The sequence below is a fragment of the Macrosteles quadrilineatus genome, unplaced genomic scaffold (genome assembly GCF_028750875.1).
Source record: "Macrosteles quadrilineatus isolate MER2022 unplaced genomic scaffold, UCM_ALF_1.0 Scaffold_8__2_contigs__length_117827958, whole genome shotgun sequence".
Classification (NCBI taxonomy): domain Eukaryota; kingdom Metazoa; phylum Arthropoda; class Insecta; order Hemiptera; family Cicadellidae; genus Macrosteles; species Macrosteles quadrilineatus.
In genome coordinates this window covers 33,168,807-33,189,332 of record NW_026542601.1, presented here as the reverse complement: position 1 = coordinate 33,189,332, position 20,526 = coordinate 33,168,807, and the positions used below count along the sequence as shown (strand labels likewise).

Below are 20,526 nucleotides of genomic sequence, written 5' to 3'. Positions count from 1 at the left end.
CATTAAGTTCAATCTGATTTAGAGAAACAAGTGGAATAAATCACTTCACACAAATTATTTCCGTTTATGTTATGTCATTATCTGCCAATCTAATTAACCATGATGAGTGAATGATATTAGCAAATCTCTGTTAGTTAGGACAATTTCAATTAAACAAAAATGAATCATGACCAATCTTGCCAGGTTGGCATGTATATTTGCAATCGAATGATTAAAGTTGTTAGTACTGATTTAATCTAGTGTTATTCCTTGAGCCAGATGGAATATCGCCAGGAGTTGTTACTGATTAGTTAATATTTGGGTTGGTTCATGATGTGAAGATTGGTGGCTGAATTAGAGTCCTTTATAAGTAATTTAGTGAGAATAACAGTGTGTAATAGTATATTACGATACTATCCCCGGTAAGTAGTTTTTTACGGTGCGAGCACAACAGATTTTGTGCGAGTACGTTAAAGCTTACCGGGAAAGCAACGTTCGATTCCTTACATCATAATACACAGAATAATTAGTACATTTTAAACGCATAACCCAGTTTATTTAGGACATAATATAAATTATAATATTTTTACAATACAGAAAAAATAAAATAGGCCGTTGCAGTTTGCTGTTTATTTCATCAGCTGACTAAGTGCACAGTAAAAATCAAAAGTATATAACGTTACTTTTCCGTGTTTAGGCACGGAAATAGGCAACTTTCCAGCCTATCAATACGGTTGGAAAAGTACCTGTTTCTGTGTAGTATGATGTAAACAAATTTAAAAGCTCCTATAGTTATAGTCATAGACAAATTAACGTGCTCAGAAGTTGGGTCTATGTCCCGAGCAGGCTTTTGTTCACAACAACAAAATAAAGGGGATCTTCCCTTTTACTGTCAGCTTGACTGAAGTCGTATTTATGGGGACTTGAGAGCGACCAGTAAGTTTCTTTACTAAAAATAGCCTTATTACCTCCATCAATCCAGCTCAAATTGTGTAACTGTCTTGTAATGTTGGTGTGTGTTGTGTGTTTTGACTTCAACGACGCTTCAGCTGAGATTTTGTGTCTGATGATTGCATTATGATGCTGAAACGGCCATAACCTACACAGTTAGACCATCGCGCGCCACTCATCCTACACTCATCTCCATTCATACTTGGCTGAAAATACCTACTTTGTATGGTCGCCATTTCATTGAAAAGTATTAAAGTATTTGAGCTGGGTTGACAAAGGTGAAGCCTATTTTAGTTACGTTAGAGCTCAGGGGCTATAACATGGATTTTAATTTTCTTAAATACAACGTACAAATGAAAATAAAACAATGCAGCACTGTGGTTTCCCTGAACATTCCTGTTGATTTCTTACCAAATTCCACACAAATTGGTCGACATTTACTAATTTTATTCCCATACTTTTTGCATTTATTTACACATTAGTTAGCTTTCGAATCTTCAATACTTGTAACACAGTAAAAACAATTAATCTCACCATATTTATTTAATCAATATTGAAAAAATAAAAATAAATTGGAAATTAAATCAAAACAAGTATGGGTTAACTGGTTCACAACTATAAACCGTTTTCACACTAATGAGAGTTTGTGTGTCTCTTCAAAATTTATATTAAGTAGAATCTCGCAAATCAGAAATGTGCCTATGTATGAAAATCAGACAATTTTATTAGGGACGGTAGGTAGTGTTTTTGTGGAAATTCTTCTTTTCTGGTTCCTAGTGTCATTTATCATTTCCTGAGATTTATTGGAAAGAGCGTTGCTAAGAAAACACAAAATCATTTTGCCTGCTCCCAACTTACATACCTTGCAGTACCTCCCCCTGCAACCTGAATCTGAAAGAAATCAGCTTTAGTTTGCACATTCCCATTGCAAACTGCCTGCTACATACTGTAATAGATAATCATTTATAGCCCAGCATGACCAAGGCAACATCTTGATATGTGAGTAGAAACAAAATATAGCTATCAATATTCTCTTATACATCTACAGGATTTGTATTTGTAAACAACAAGACTGATAATCTGTTGCTAGTTAATTTTGAAGAATTGACACATGAAGACATTAGTGAATTCATATTCAACATGTTTGATAAATTATATCTATCCTTTGTATTAGTGCTTGAGTTCTAAAAAACTTCAATGTTTAACTGCCTGCTAAAGTGATATTTCAATCCTTGCAATATTAATCAACTAATTGTATATCTGTAGTGCTTAATTCGTACACTACATTATGTTGATGACATTTAAACATGTTTATATCATCATCCATTTATCATACTCATTGTTTACATTCAAGTAGGGGATTCCCAAACCTTATCTTTGCTCTTTTTTTAAGATAAGAAATGTTATGTGAGGAACAAGCTTAGTTCATCTATGGAACAAGTAATCGAGATACTCTTGTCTTTTGTTTAGGAATGTTATGATGGTAAACAACAACCTACAAACATTTTTTGCTCCTTAAATAGAGAGCTTCAAGCAATATACTTGCTGAAATAAGAGAGGACACAAGAGGACAGTCAATAGCAGTTGTACAAAGAGAAGGATTCTAAAGCCGGGTTTACACGATGCCAGTTGGCGAGACAATTGTCTTTGCCAATTGGCATCACGTGGTTTTGGAATTGTCGTAGGCCAGGCAAGTTGAACGAGAACCTGTTCACACGTGGCCAACACTTGCCCAGGCATTTTACAGTGAACCAGGGTACTACTGCTAAAAGACAAGACAGTGCTATTGGCCTCTACACCGATTACACGGCACCAATTGTCACGACAACTGGATTTTTGAGGGGTGGGGGCCTCGCTGGGCCCAGCTCATTGTCCTCAGTCTACTCCCGGAGACAACTGAATTTCGGGACAGTTGGCGGGCCATTGGCCTGAAGTGTTTACACGAAGCCAATAATTCCAAGCCAGTCAGTTGTCTCCTGACAATTGTCTCGCCAACTGGCATCGTGTAAACCCGGCTTAAATGTATTCAGAATGTAGATCTCAGGATTAGTATTATACGTAACCCGTATCAATTATAAATCATTGAAATGGTGACGCCACCTAGGTGCATATTTTAAAAATATATCAGTGAATGATGAGTCTAGGATGGTGTGAGATGATCTGTATTGCTTGTCAAGGTCAGCTGGTTCATCAGTCAGGATCATTTATTTAAAGCCCAATGATCAGAAACAGCTGATTTGTACCAGTTTCTACCATCAGAAATATGCTGACTCTTCTCTCAGGATCGAACCGGCGACCTTTTGATTGTTAGGTGAAGCACTAAAACCAATTGGCTACCCTGCCAGTCAAACTTCAATGTTGTTTGAAGATGTGTTGCTAACATTTCCTGTCACCTATGTAAGTCTGACACTACTTCTGTTCTTTGCAAAGTTTGTTTACGTTATGCAACTAGAGCTGCTTGATTATTTTACAAATAAAAATTACTTGAAGGAGACACTGCACCTCCCCGTTTCAGTGTTTGTCATGCAGATATTATGTCATTGCTTCCAACTACTCTCAATTGCCACTGAGACCGGAATATCAAAATGTCTCAAGAAAAAGAGCATGACACAACACATCTGAAATATGAGACTTGAGTATTATAGTATCACACATATACAGCTAGGTATGATTACACTAAGGAATATGCTTGCTTGATTCAGAGTAAATTTCTTTTTGGAATTTTTAAGGATGTGTAAAGTGTAGCAAGTAAGATTTTCAAATCACTTGTGTGGCTAAAAACTATTTGTAAAGATGTCACACTAGGTAAGACGAGCAAAACTTGTCTGTTCACAAACTGTCTAGCACTTGACACATTATTGTGTGTGAATCATTTGCTCCACTAGAATAAACTGAACTGCGATCTTGAACGTTCATTGTAACACTTGGAAATCTTTACCAACATCCTGTCCTGTTCAACTTCAAACTCTACCAAAATACCACTCAAATGATCAAGTTTAGAAGAATGATGCTTTGTGTAAGAGAATTCAGAAATGGTGAGTTTTTAATTATGACATTTCTTGATTTACGAGTTGATTGTCTTATTGGTGCTCACCTTGGGATGGCTGGTGTAATGGTTAGAGCAACAAGCCTTCTGTCCTGAAGTCCCTGGATCAAATCTGGCCAATTACTAATGTTTAATGGTTACCATTTCAATGCTTGATTTTTTATTTTGAAGTCAAACAAAAAGTGCAATAATGTAATATAGTACATTGATTGCACTGAATAGCGTCAAAAAAAAAATATAAAAAAATTTCGTCATAATACAGTACCGGTAATCGTAAATACAACATACTTCATATTTACAACAGCAAAAGTTAAGATTTTATTCAAAGCTTAACTGGTGACAATGAACTAGTAGGAACTCAAAAATGTAACATATGATTCAAGCTGGGGTTGATATAACACTTCCTCTAAGACTAAATATCTTAAATCTGTAGAGATGTAAAGTGGTCACAAACTCAAGTAAATGTGAATTTGCAATTTCCTGAGTTAATTGCATTGATATATCAGCTTTTAGGCTTTCCCAAGTGGAAACACAATAAACATAACTTAAAACATTAAAGTGATGTTTACATTTGGTTTGAAACGCAATTCCGTTTGGCAATGCACATAGGATTGCTGCCAAAAACGTTTGTCACGACTTTGTATAGGTTTGAAGTGTGATGCAACTTTGAGACTGAAATCTTCCCTGTAAATATTCAATGGCAATTATTAATACACACATCAAAAATTTGTGAGTCAAACTTGTGTCATTTCCCTGTAACTTATTGTACTGAATAGCAAATTGAATCCGACAATGAAAACAGTACTGGGACATCAAAGGTATAACACATTGTAGACAATTGCCTCTTGTGACTTAGTAGGAAACTTTACTTAGGAGATAAAAGTTTAACTTTGCACAAAGATAATTTTTCCGCTTTCAGAAAAACTTCCTTATTCGACCAACTTAAAAATTATATGACCGGAGTAACTTTATTACTGACCAAATCAGCTGTTTTTGTTGGGCGATTTATAAAAATTTAGCCAGAATAATCAAACTTACTTTGGAATTTACTAAGATATTATTTGGACAGGAGAGATTGGTATCACATCTGCAAACAAAGTAACTAGACCTAAACAAACCCTAGAGGAGATACACAGGATGAGAAATAAAGAATAAAATAGTTGAGATACATAAAATACAACTTTATTAAATTTGTACATTCAAGAAGTGAGATTAATTTTAAAATACAGAAAATATTGCCGACTGCTCTATACAATTTTGTAAAACCTACAAATATTATGGACGGTTCTTTAATATTGTAGTAAGTTAAAAGCTGCCAATTTTAATACTCAGTCGAGTTACACGTGTATTGTGTTCAAAAAGAGAAAACCCCCTACTATAGTGTAGATAATAAATATCAGGCTAATTCTTATTCATCATATGACAATGGAAGAGCTGCTTAATTTTTACTGGCCTGTTCACAGCTGTGCTTAACCACAATAATTGTATAAATTAAAATTTCAACATAGAAAAAAGATTCAGTTTGAACATAATTACGGCTTACAATGCTGCCAACTTTGAATTCCCAATCTTATGATAATATTGCATTGATTCTACAAGATACACTATAGTTATATTTGGATGGCACAAATGGTTATGAATATGGATCAAAAGCTATCGAACAAGGATTTATTTATAAAATGTGCAAATCTAAATTCAATCTAGGCCTACATCTTTTACACCTAAGCTATTTAGACTAGCTATAGGATGCAGCAACTCGATTTAAAATCTATGAGTGCTGCATAATATAAACTGAAGGCATTTAATTTTATCACAAAATATTTACCTATACTACTCCAAGACTTACCGGTAAAGTATTATTATTGCGATAAAATAGCTATAAAAGCGACATCTTTCAGCCAAAACACACTTCTCGAGTGAAGGAACTGTGTACATATTCACTGGGAACTTATTAAAAAACTCAATTAATAAAATAACTTAGAAGTTTTAAACCAAACTATCGAGTCAGTCTTAGAAAAGTACAGAAAACAAAGTCAGTCTCTAGCCGTAAACAACTGTACAAAAACTAAAACTCTTTATGAACAAAAATGTACAGCACAACTTTGACTACACTTTAAATTAATTGTAAAAACCAAAGCGTTTACAAAAACACTTGCGTGACTCACACACAGTTACTTAAAAAACTTCAGGAATACTGTTTTAAATAAACAACTTAAATTACACATGCACTCGAGATTATTTACGCGGCTTTATTCTCTGCTTCGTAAGACTCTCTTTCACTGGAGCCTTCCTTATTCTCTCCAGACGAGGGTTGTTCATTCCCACTCGGTGCTGCTTCACCTTTGGGTTGCTCCTGTTCAATTTCCATGGAGTTTTCTGCTTTTTGATCTTGCTCAGTTTTAGGCTGGCTTCCATCGCCATTGCCACCAATGTTATCAACACCTTGGCTCAACTGTTCAGCTTCCATGGCTTCTGATTTCTCACCCTCCGACTGCATTTTTTCTTCATTTCCGCCAGGCAAAGAAACTTTATTTTCAAGGGCACTAATATATTTCTCAATGGTCTTGATCATGTTCTTCCTCGCAGCTCTAACTTCGTCGCGGCCTTCTGTCTCTATATTGTCAAGTTTGATCAGATTTCTTGTGAGCAGCTCATCGAGATAAATGTACTCCTTGTCTTTCCTCGAGGTGCCATTAAAGTTGTCAATTTTTGTTTTTAACTCTTCTACTTCTTTCTGCACACACTCGACTCTGTATAGCGGATCGTTGGGGTTGACTGGAGGTTGTTGAGGTTCAGGTTGTGTTTGTTGTTGTGGATGATGCTGTGGTTGTTGAGGATGATGCTGTGGTTGTTGAGGATGATGCTGTTGTTGTGGATGATGCTGCTGTTGTTGTGGATGATGCTGTTGATGATGCTCATACCTTGTCTGTATCGGTACTTCCTTCTCAAATCTTTGGCCTGGAACTTCTTTCTCGCGTGACTGAACAGGCACCTGTTTTTCGAACCTTTGGATGGGTACTTCTGTTTCAAACCTGGTTTGAATCGGAACTTGTTGTTCGAAATGAGGTGGGTTCTGGTCAAATCTTGGCGGAGTCTGTTTTCTCGGTGGTTGTTGATAATGGGTCTGTGGTGGTGCGTAGTGTTGTTGAGGAGCAGCGTGTTGGGTGACCTCAGGCTCCACTTTTGGTAACAGAGGCTCGTCTCGTCCTTCTACAAAGATCGGGATATGTCTAACTGTTGAGCTTTTATGCTGTGGTTGCTGGTTAGCCTGGGGCTGAGGTTGTGGTTTCGGTGGAGCCATTGGTGGCTTAGTCGCATCACCCGTACTCGAACTCTGTTGTGGTTGTGTTTGCAGCTGTGGCTTTGCGTCAGGATTCACTGGGTTGATTTCGATTTTAGAAACAAAACGAGGCTTTTCGTTACGGTTATCAGGCGGCGGTGCTGACCAAGATCGTTGTCCACGAGATTCTTTTTCTTCTGCTTGTTGTTGCTTCTGTCCCATATCAGGAACAGTGTTCCTTAGGTTCTCCTTTGCTCTTCCTCTCAGAGAGTCGTTGTTATCCTCTTTGTTTTGTTGTTTACTTGCCTCGTCAGTTTCTTCCGACCCCCGTCGCTTCCGGCCCCAAGTATTTGTCTTGGGCGGCTCGTCAGTCCAGGCAGGATAGCGCAGATGGTCAGCAAGTTCTGGATGTCTTTGAGCGAGATCTTCTAAATGTGAACGGATGTCAGGGCGACCTCGAGACGATAGTGGGTCTTCAAAAAAATGAGCGGCCTGGAACAGACAAGAAAATACATTAAATAGCTAATAGGCCAACAGTTGTTTTTTCAAACATCACTTTAGTTCAGTGGAACAAAGTTAAAACGTTCACAGCTAATGATATTATACTGGCTATATTTGTGATGCTAATTTATGTTAATTACCTATTATATTATTTATATAAATATATATCAATAGTTATATAGGCTACCGAACAAGTCTGATAATCATCAGTTCACATGACAACTTAACTTTTTAAAAGAACTATGTTTTTTTTAACTATTATAATCCTCTGCAAGGTTTATACATTTATAGCTGTTGACGAAATACAGTCACATATTCAATACTATTCTTTCAGTAGGCCTATTCAATATGCATAACTCTAAACTAATCGTTTTTTTAACAATTTTTTTTATTAGCACCTGATAATTAAAAAAAAAATTATGGATATGCCTAACCTATATATTTACGATTAACTTAATCATCAAAATCATTAACTTTCAAAGCCTTTTATTATTAAAATATTGTAAAACCAAAATATATAAAAGAAAGGCATAAACATTAGATAAATTTATGTTAACAACCAAAACAGTTTTTGTGTGAAATAGCAAAAAAAGTCAATAGGCTATCAATGTGTGTTAAATGTCAATCTAACTTAATAAATCAGTGAATAAAAATTCTTCTTGCTTCTAAATGACAATCTCAACTGAAAAACTTAAGTTAGCCCTACTTCTGCAGTGAAAGTGGGTTGGAGGGGGGGGGGCAGAAATCAATAGCCTTAGAGCTTACAGTATAAGTAGACTGACTGAAGTTCAATCAATATGACCTTGAGATGAGCAATCAGCTGTAGACTATTTAAGGTAGCCTACCTAGCCTATACAGCATAACTTAACAGGCTACTTCATATAAGATGGTTTTAAAAACCCTGAGATGTGCAATCAGCTGTAGACTATTTAAGGTAGCCTACCTAGCCTATACAGCATAACTTAATAGGCTACTTCATATATAAGATGGTATTAAAAATCAAAGTCTGCCCTATAGGATTTAAGCTTAGAGACTAGGCCTACACCATAAAACTTACAAGCAACAGCGAGTACTAAAAAAAAACAAGTTATAACAATGATAGAACTTTATACAATTAAGCTTACCAACACGGGTACAGTTCCACAGAGAACCTGCCAAGTATTATTGGATGAAAAACAATAAATTTATATCACCTACATATATATCAATATTTATCCGGTTCAATATTAATATCGCATTATATTGAAAATTTTACCATATAACTTATGATATAGCCTAGGCTTAAGTTAACTTAAATAAAAACAACATAAAAGACGTTATGTTAATTTAACATTTCCTTAGTTTTTTCTTAGACATTTGAGAATAAAAATAAAAGAAACCTTGAATTTCTTATTTCTATAATTATGTGGTTACCATGTATCAATATTAAACCCTCGTTTGTAGGTCTTTTTAGTATTTCTTTGTTTCTTCATCATTAATAGCCTACCGGTACTGTATTTGTTTTGTTACTTGCTTTTCATAAAATATATTTTGTTTTTGGTTTGATAAACTTAGTTTATTAAATATCAATAAGTTAGTAACAAATCACAACTCAATTTGATAAGTATTAGGCTACTTTAAGAAAAGAATATTGTAGGCTAATCGATAACGTAGGCTAGCCTAAGTTGTATATTGAATCAGATAAAAATCAAAAATCCATATTTATCGTTATTTATCCAATATCGCAGTCTCTGCGGAACTGTACCCATCAAAAACCTTATTCACCTTAACTTAGTAGGGTACCGTAATTTTCAGAAACTGGGCTATGGGATAGTAACAAATGATGTATGACCATAAATTTGGATAGGTAGGCTTAGGCCTAAGCACAAGTTTTACTTATTCAATTAGGCCCTAACTTATTGCGAAATCGGTTTTTAGGTGTAAGTAGGCCTACTGATACAGTTTCTTAACTGCGCTAAATTAGGCTAGGCCTACTTTCGATTGAAAAATATCGATTTTATTTAGAAAAACCTTCATTAGATTTTTTTAACTAGCCTTTGAAGCATAAGTTATCAATTAGCCTATCAAGTATAAAAATGAAACTGTTAGCCTAACCAAACTTGCAGATAATAAAAAAACTGAATGAATGTTTAAATTAAGATACTAAGAATCAATATTTTCAATCAAGTAGCGTAGCCCAGTTAAGCAACTGGGTAAAACTATCAACCTCCAGTCAACGTTCGAAAATATTTTCAAAATGTCCGTTTTTTAGTGCTGATTCCAAAAATGATATTCATTTTTGCGGAAACGTCGGTCCCGTTTCCCTGGAAAATGGGAAAAACGGGAAAAATCTTCTTTTGCCCAAAACCCATGTTGTGGGTAGGCCTACTCAAATTGTGCAGAATTTCCTCCTGAACAAGAATACTTATGTAATTTTTAGTACGATCGGACTAACCTAACCTAACATAACCTAACCCAACTAATCCTAACCCAAAATAAAGCCCGCATTCTACAACGGCTTAGAGTCACCCGCAATGCTAGCGCTATGCAACAGTATAAGTAAGTTAGCCAGCGGCCGCTTTTCCGGTGATATTTTACTTAATAGTGGTCCGATCGTAATAAAGATTACATATTCTTGTTCAGGAGGAAATTCCGCACAATTTGAGTACCCACAACATGGGTTTCGGGCAAAAAAAGATTTTTCCCGTTTTTCCCATTTTCCGGGAAAACGGGACGTTTCCGCAAAAAATGAATATAATTTTTGGAATCAGCACCAAAAAACAAACATTTTGGGAAAAAAACTTATTTTTAGAACGTTGACTGGAGGTCGATAGTTTTACCAGAAAGGTAAACCCTACCGATATCGCGGAATTGTAACCAAATCTAAACTTAGGTTAAGTTACGATAAGCTATGCCTAGTCTTTACCCATGCCCAATGTTTTATCAGAGGCCTTGAAGAGCATGCCAGCACATAGGCTAATATAGATATAATGCTGTGATGCCAGCTTAGTTAACTTAAGATAGGCTAATTGGCAATGGCTAACCACTTTTTAACCTACACAAAAACGTACACAAATTGGGTCTCATCCTCGCCTAGAATGTTCCACTAGGCCTAGCACTAGCAGATGAAATCTACTTATCACAACTTATTCAAATGAAAGCTATATAGAGAACATAGAAACGTACCAAAACCCAGATAAATAAAATATGTATTGTGTATCGCCATTTCTTTGAATTTATTACAACACTTATGAGAACACATCACTATCACAACACAAACTATAATGGCAAGCACGAACAGAACTCCACCTTGAAGTATAGCTTCAACGCTTCAAGGCCAACAACACTAACAACAGCTGCCTGCGGCATGCGGTATTGCGGTGAAGCAAGGCAATGAGAATGAAGCCGAAGCGAAGCCGAAGCAATGATTTGCGCCAAAATCGCGTCGCGATCGCGAGTGTGATGTGATGGTGTCGGTGTGTGTGTGTGAGTGTGTGTGTGTGATGTAACAGTGATACCAACAGAGGTAAAGCAGCAAACATAAATTACCCTACAAAACATTTAAACTAATAACTATTTTAATTTATTTTGATAAGTGTAAGTTGGCATAGCCTACTTTTAATCCAACCTACGACATCTTCAGTGCTTTGAGTTTATTAATAAACTGATATTAATTTAACAAAACAAAAAACATTTATATTAAGCAGATTGTCTCATTTTAGCGAATATCCCATATAGGAAATAAGCTATTGACCGTAGTAATCATGGTAAAACCTGGCTTCGGAACCGATTTACTTTTTCGTTTTGAGGTCCCCAGAGAGAGGCCAAAAACACCATCTTCAAATTCATTCAAATTCGTCCGTTAGCACGATAACTCGAACAAAACTGATCCGATTTTGATGAAATTTGGTATAAGCATGTAAACCTACATTTATTCGGACGAGTTGGCGAACCAGCATGACCGCACAATGGGAACGGGGGTTTATGAAGGGTTTTATGGGGTAGCAATTGGTTTTTCCCATTTTTTACTCTAAAAACATAAAATGTTGCAGTTTCTTTATAAACCATTTTTAAGAGCTAAAAAAAACAAATAATTTAGTATATTGAAGCCTTGTTTTGCGTCTAATAGTTACGGAGAAAATTCTAAAAATTTTAAATTAAAAATTCCCATGTTATTCTTAGGGAGAATAAGTAAACTGTTTTAGTTTGCTTGTTTATGAACAATACATATTTTGATCAAATTTGAAAAATGCATTTATTTCATACTAAACTATTAACATTTTACAAAAACACCTTTTTACCCTCCCTGTTGCAGGAAACTTAAGTATTTGTTTAACTAATGCTATTTAAATAGGGAATAAATGAATATTCAGAATATTCATAGGAGATATTCAGAGTAAATTCAATCAGGCAAATCGAAATTTGCTTAGTCTGCAGGTTTGCTGCGGCGGGGGGTATTTATTGTTACAAAAGAAGTGGATCTAGTAAAAACTTCTGTGAACCTTCTTCAGAATTTCCCATAAGGAATAAGCTATCACCAGTAGGTCTCATATGGGACCGATTTACTTTCCATATTATATTGTCCCCAGAGGCCAAAAATGCTATTTGTAATGTGTTATCTTGAGTAATTTTGATGAAATTTGGCATAAACTTGTAGGGCTAAATGCAATTGAACGAGTTCACGAAACAGCATGACCAGGTCATGAAATAAGGGTGTAGGCAGAGTTTACAATTTTTCAAAAAATATTTGTTGGAATCTATGTCTATAAAAGAGAAACTATGTATGTGTATATATATATATATATGTATATACGTTATGGACTCCGAAACCGCTCAACAGATTGTAATGAAACTTTCAGGCATTATTGCCTGAAAAAATGTCTGTGATTATCTGTGGACTGTTTTATAGTTACTGTATATTTATTATAACTAGTTGACACTGCTATGCATTGTAAAATGTTCTGGCAATAAAGATTTGATTTGATTATTAAGCATATTTCAAGGATGGTTTGTGTGAAGTTTGGTGCAGATCCGTTAAAAGGGCTCCGCCCCAGAGGGTTTTAAGTGGACCAATGTCAGACTTTTTGAACTACAATTTTTACAAATAAATATGACTAGCTGTTACCTGGCAACTGTTTTTAAGGTTGAATAGTCACAACATGCTGTTTTAGCTATAATTTGAAATAGTGCAACAATTTTTCCACAGAGTGCAGCACAGAAAACAATTTTACTTTTGGAAAAAGTCCAAATATATTAAACCCCAATCGCAGCACACCTGTGCACTCAACAACCTTTAAATTCTCCAATGTTAAATATGTAAACATTAAAACCTTTATTAAAGTACTAGCTGGCCCGACAGACGTCGTCCTGTCCTATGTGGTTTTACGTCAAATGCTCGTTCATTTTCAAGATGAGCTCGATTGCATGGCTCAATCACGTCCTGGTCGAGGTTCGTTTGCTACGCTCACTCACCTTTTGGTTGCAAATTAGCAATTGTCATAGATAAAAAAAAAACAATAGTGCTGCACCCTGTTGGTAAACCTTTTTAAACAAATAATTAACTTTTTAATGCTATTGAACATCACAGAATCAAATTTTTTAGTTGAACCAGCTGTTAATATTCTTTAATTCCATTTAAATATGAGTACTCATAAGGTTAACATGGGAAACTCCAGAGCCACTGGGGCCGAGCCCTTTTGACGGATCTGCACCAAACTTCACACAAACCATCCTTGAATAATGCTTAATAATGCCTGAAAGTTTCATTACAATCTGTCGAGTGGTTTCGGAGTCCATAAAGGACAAAAAAACAAACATACAAAAAAACATACATTGAATTTTATATAGATTATAAACAATAAAGGAACGTCAATGTCTTAATATTTTTATCTTTTGTTGTTAAGCGCAGCAACGCGCGCCGGGTAACTGCTAGTGCTAACATAAAAATGCCCAGTTTTTATTACAACCACCAGGTAGGAAAAAACAAAACATTTTCACTTTCCCTATAGCAGAAAACTTGAGTACTTGTTAAATCTAACTTGATTTAAATAGAGAATAAAATCTGACAAATTTTAATGAATAATTTTTGTCAAAATCCAATTATATGAACGGAAATCCGCTTAGTTTGCAGGTTTTCTGCGGGTATCTTTGACCATTTCCATGTTACTGCTGTAACCAGTAATTGAAATAAACAAAGTTAATTGAGCTGACGGCGGAGTGTACTGAGTTTCATTACTCGTTTCCGTCAAATATACCAACTTTTTAGCCAAGCCAGAAAAAAGGTACAACTAACTGTAAACTAAAGCACCTTTATAAGTTACAGCAACCATCAGCTAAAAAGTGAGGTAAAAAATATAAATACACAATATGTGCGTTGCACATTCAACTGTCATTTGAAAATAAAAATTTGTAACAACTGGTTTGTACAGATTTTATGTCTATTTCAGTAACCAAAAGTGGATGGTCGTATGAAGGAAGGATTGAAGATGTATTACCATATGATGTGTTGGGACAGAGATAAAATCAGAGGAACCGAAAATAGTTCTGGAAAGCCCCCGAGGGACCTTGACCTCTTTGCTCTGTCGCATTGTCAGTGCTGCTTTCTGGTGGTGTGAGTGGTAGACAATTATGACAAGGACTGTTATTTCTTATGTCTCTTCTACAGTGTTATCCAAGAACATACCATAGTATCAGCTAGTAACAAATTTCTCCTATAGGGAATAAGCTATCACCGTGGGTCTCATAGTAAGACCTCGACCCAAGACAGGAGCGATTTTGGCTTTTTATTAGTTTTTATGTCCTCAGAGGTCAAAAACACCATCTGTTCAAATTCATATATTACATAAGTGTACGTCTGTTAACATGATAAAAAACATCTAATTTTGATGAAATTTGGTGCCTATGTGCAAACCTTAATTTGTTACAGCGAATTTGTGAACCAGCATGATCGAAGTATGGAAACAGCATTGTATGGGGAAAATAGGGTTTCCCAATTTTATAAGCCTCGAAACATAAAATTTCTCATTTTCTTTCTCTAATTTTTCGTCGAACTTAAACAAACAAATAATTTAGTATATTGCAGCATTTTTGTAGGCTTAATGGTTTTGGAGTATATTCCAAAAAACTGTAAACGATTGTAATTTTCTTGATATTGATATATTTTTATCAAAGTTATTTATTTCATACTAAGGTAATAATATTCCAATAAAACCTCCACTTTATTACCTCCCCTATAGCAGCAAATCTATGTACTCTATATCTAATGTTATTTAAATAGGAAAAGGTCTGACATGTTTAAAGAAAGCTTTTTGTAAAAATCTAATCCCGTAAATGGAAATTTGCCTATTTGCAGGTGTGCTGCAGCAAGGATATTTATTTATCTTTCTGCTCAGGCATTAATTAACATTGATGCAGGTGTCTTCTAAGTGAGGTCGCAAGGAGCAATTTAATATTCAGAAAGCCACTTTGGTCTTTATGTCTAGTTGCCGCAAGGTCTAGAATCATCTGAAGTCATATCCTGCATGTAAACTGACTTGGATCTTCCACAATCATTAGTCCTTGTTGAGTTTTAGCTTTGTTTGTGCTACCAAGAACTGTGAATGTTTGCAATGCAGAAGCCCGATGATATGTCTAATCTTTTCCTTGTTGCAAATAAGGAAATCTTTTTGACAATCTTTACAAACATTGTTTCTTGCATAAAGGGTTATGTGACTATTATTTCTAGTGAAAATGTGTGGGTAATTTCACTCTTGTTAGTAGAGATTAAAGAATAAGTTGCAGTGTTTATTTATTAGAGAAACAAAACATTCTAGACCACTTCTTTTGAAAGACTAATACCGCTAATACCATAGATAAAACTGTTAGTCTATGCTAATACTTCTTTATTAAGGGGTTCTTTACAAAGAAATACCATATGATTGAATGTAATGAGTATTTTTAGGAAAAAGGAGTATAGCATGACATTTTGTTGACATATTACGCACTGAGAACTTTAACATTTTGAAGACAATGTTTACTGTTGTCAATGACTAAAATCAGTTGTTTCTTATCCACGACCATTAATATTAAACCCAAATTAAAACCAGCAATAGAAGTATGAGCAGTCTACAGCAAACCTCTGAAGAAATTAAAATTAAAACTCCTTTGGCTAAATAAGGTTGCTTACATTTGGTGTTTGTCAATAGCTCAGTGAGTACATAATTATTAAGGAAATATTGTATGTTCACTATGCCAGCTCTACAGCCCAATCTTGACCATCGTTGTATGTCGTAGGTGCTTAAAAAAAATTCTTATTATCATTATAAACATTATATAAAATACTATTTTAACCATTTACATAAAGTCTTAGTTGCTTTTATTTAAACCCAAAATTATCAAGGGTAGCTTGTTCCAGTTTCAAACCACCAAAAAGCTTGACTTCACAGATTTGAATCAACGACGTTCTAATTACTAACTGAGCAGCTATGTCCACTCAACTACCAAGCTATCTTCTATAAGAACCAGCTACATAGCATGCTATGCAGCCTGTCAACCTCGGTAGAGACAATATAACCTCGCGGAGGGGAAAGTCTGAGGCGCCGGTTGTCATTTTTAGCTCGCTGGAGCTCCGCCAACATGTGTTCTTCCTGCACTACTGCATGAGACGGAGTCATAGTGAAAAGTAGTTGTTAGCAATGGGTTTCCCATAAATATAAAGCGATTACTAAAGCTTATGCACCGAGCATACAAAAATAATCTAAATAAGCCTAACCAAAACTTTTCATCCAAACAATGTAATTAAACTTCCTCAAGTCAATATAAAAATGTCGGGGAAAAAGTATTATAGCTAACCCTTGGAGTAACAAAAATAAAACTCCCTTTACCCTCAATGACAAAACAGATTTTCATGTAAATAAAAGTAGAGGGTGGTTATTTTTTGAAGTTATTCTCTATCGTAAAATAATAATTAGTTTAACCCAATCTACACTATTACATCACATTTACTCTGCATTTTGATAAACAGGATTAAGCATTTATTTTTTTTACTACGGTATTTTCCAGTCTAAGTAGACTTAAGTAAAAATATTTGAGTATAGAACAATGCCACTACAAATTACACTCATTGGAAGATTTGCAATCCTTATGGACAGGTTGAAGATAATTTTACAGTATGTCTATATGCTTTATCTAGTCCCTTTATTTATAGGTCATGTTGCTAAATTTAAAATCATTGTTGAAAAGAAAACTAGTATATTGTCCTTTGGTTCCTTGACCACACAGTCAGACTTATTCTGAAGATAAAAAAACATCGGACATAGATTGTGATCGGATATGGAAAACACCCCAAAACATGCTACAGTAATATATTTTACCAGAGGAAGAAAAGTCAACTTGCAGTAACCAATTACAATGCTAATCAATAGATCATGTAATTTAAAAACTTTAAATCTACCTAAAAAACACATTCAAGTAGACTACCCCAAATTACCAAGAATATTTTTTTTTATTTTGCTTGTTTTTACGCCAGTGTCATTTTTTACCTTTTGAAAGGGAATGGTCCGAACCCTGGTCTTTTTACTACGTGACCTTTTAGCGAATTTCCCATATAGGGAATAAGATATTACTGTAGGTCTCGTGGTAAGACCTAGACCCGGGACCGATTTACTTTTTCGTTTTGAGGTCCCCAGAGGCCAAAAACACAATCTGTTCAAATTCATATATATATGTGTCCGTTATCGCAGTAACTCAAGCAAAAATGATCTGATTTGTATGAAATTTGGTACAAACGTGTAATCTTACGTTTATTCAAACGAGTTGGTTCGCTAACCAGCATGATTGTACTCTGGGAACAGAGGTTTATGGGGGGTTTTATGGGGTAAAAATTTATTTTTCCCATTTTTGACCCTAAAAAGACAAAATTTTATAATTTCTCTCTAAACCGTTTTGTACAGCTTTAAAAAGGAAATATTTTTGTATAGGTAGTGAAGCATTATTGTATGCCCAACGGTTATGGAGATAATTTAAAAAATTGTAAATATAAAATTCCCATGTTATTCTTATGGAGAATAAATAAACTGGTGTAGTTTGCTTTTTTATAAATATAGATTTTAATAAAATTTGGAAATGTTGTTTTTTTATATTAAGCTATCAACATTTCAATAAAAAACACACCTCAATATCTTCCTTGTAGCAGCAAACCTAAGTACTCACTAAAATTAATGTTATTTAAATAGGAAATAAATCTGACAACTTTTGGGGAATATTTAATATAAATCCAGCCAGGCAAATGGAAATTTGCTTAGTCTGAAGGTTTGCTGCAGTAGGGGTATTTGTTAGATAGCAACATTAATTCATTTTCTATTGCAGACTCAAGGACAAAGGAAGGGAGAGGCTAGAGCCCAGAGGGGGCTCATTGATTAGCCATCAGAGAGCGACAAAATGAAACCAACCCCTCAAGTTATGAAGATTAACAGCTTTCTGGATCCATCAACTGTTTGATGGAATAAAGCATCACTTCAAAAGAGCAGAATATCTTCTCCAACTGAAAAACGTGTTCTATGTATCTAAAAGAATGAATTTTTTTCCAAATAACCTAAGTTACCCCTGTTTTTGAACCGATTTCAAAGGATTCATGTATCTATAAAGTATGCTATTTTATCCAAATTACCTGTCTCTGTTACCAAAATATTAAAATCATTCAAATTGTATTGTTCAAATTTTGAAGGTAAACAATTTTTAGGTTTAGAGCTTAAAGTTATAAATTTCATCCAAAAAAACTGAAGCCACGATTAAAGTTCAATAGTTTATTTTAAGCCATTCTTGCAGATAGGCTTGAATAAAAAGTTGGCGAATGTGACTGATAGATTAGTAATTCACATCATCCCAATATGTTCATTTTTATTCTAAAACTGGTTACAGCTTAAGGAACAAGTTGCATACAGATGATTACTTGACTTCTTACTATAAAACACAAACGGCGTTGAAACAAGAACAGCTAATAGAAAATTAATGGATAGGGATTTTAACAACAATGAATTATCACAGAAACTTTCTATATTGGGAAAACTTTATTTTGCTCCCAGAATAATATTGGCTTATGATGAAGATATTTGAAAATTTACCCAATCCTAACCTCATAGCACAATATTCAGCCGGTAAATTAGATTTTTTAAATATCTACACAAAAGTAAATGGTGTTAAACAACTTGGGCTGATTTTAACATAATACTCTATAGGAGCTACAATATATGACCACAACTAATCCTGAATATTTCAACTGATTAATCACAAAGCTGTTCCTACCAATATCTCAAAGAAATGCATCACAAATAGAAGGTTAATATATTTTATAAACATTTTAACATTATTTTTCACCATAGAAAATTGTCCAACTTGTTTGGTAAAGATAAGTTCCAAACCCTTGCTCGATTGATAGAATTAAAACCACAGATAACATCTACATTACCTTCTGATACCAGACACCAAATTCTCATAGAAAACCCGTATCAGATCACTAACAACTTCTCCGTGTTTTACGGTTGTCAAACTTATTTAAATAAATTGATCAAAGGTGAACACAAACGAGGACACTTGTCGTCGTTACTTACTGTACTGACACTGAAAAGTACATTCTGTATCTAAAATTACAGACTACAAGGTTGGCATGACTTGGCACAGTTTCAACTGGGGAGGTTTTTTCCTTCATAAACAAACATTCAAGAAGAAAATTTAAACCAAGCATCAACGCCGAATAATTCTGTTTATGGAAACAAGTTCTAGTTTTGAACATTTTAAGATATTTATTAACTTTGTACACTAGAAGGTAGAAGTAGATTTTTCTGTAGTGAAACTGTTGTGAATTCCATGTAAGGTTAAACACTTGCAAGTGTTAATAGTGTGTCAATTTTACAGTGTAAGTTTTTCTCTTTATTCTTCTTTGACATAATGGTTTAGATTTGGAAAACTTTCTCTGAATAAAAGAAGTTATCCATGCACTTTATCGTTTTATCGACATAAACAATATCTTAAAATTAACTTCAGCTGTTCCAAAATCTACGATAAATATTTGAGGAAACACTCTTGATACTGAAACCACAGACTTTGAATAGTGCAAATAGACTGCTCATCCTCCTGTAATATCTGAAGTCCGTTTTCACGTGCGTTTTGCATTCAAAGTAGAGTTTATAATTGGTACTCTTCTCTTTTGCTATATTACTAGATGACAAGCATTAGCCTACAAATAGATTGATTTGTTTCGTTAACAATAGTTGCTTTAACCCTGATTTCTAGTGGAGAAAGGATGCAGAAGAGAGTAATATGTTCTTTAAATCTACACTAACCAGTTACACCCACCATTGAATATAGAGAAAATACTCAACTGTATCCCTTAGTTTGATATAAGGGATACAGTTTGATATAATATACTACAGTTTAGTCCAATCAGCTGTGTAGCAGAATACAAAATAACCTAATTGAAATGTAAACAATGTCAATTTAAACAAACAATTTAAATCAAAACAAATCTAACAGCTGGGGCCTGTTTCATAATAAACTACAAACTAATTATATTAGTAAATCAGCTGATCGCCCAATGCAAATCTAATGTATATCAGAAGTTACACCTTGTAGCTTGTAGTTTATTATGAAGCAGTCCCCTGGCGTGTATTTAATATTTTAAATGTAGTTAAACACAAGCCTTTAGTTAAGATTTGTGCCCTTACGAAGAGAAATGTTTGAAAATTAAAACTTTTCCTAGGAATTTCTCACCAAGATCTTTTATTTGAATAAGCGGTTGATGGGTCAGGCTTACAGG

General features: G+C 34.6%; 1 protein-coding gene across 3 annotated transcripts in view; it reads right to left on the bottom strand.

Moving 5' to 3' along the window:
* Window positions 1-5,136: 5,136 nt before the first annotated feature.
* LOC129000977 (BAG domain-containing protein Samui-like) overlaps window positions 5,137-20,526 on the bottom strand; it is a 35,619-nt gene continuing 20,229 nt past the window's right edge. For all 3 annotated transcript variants that reach the window (XM_054428088.1, XM_054428090.1, XM_054428089.1), the window contains exon 2: window positions 5,137-7,748. In XM_054428088.1, the coding sequence (XP_054284063.1) occupies window positions 6,216-7,748 (1,533 nt within the window). In that variant the 3' untranslated portion in view covers window positions 5,137-6,215. The remainder of the gene's footprint in view (window positions 7,749-20,526) is intronic.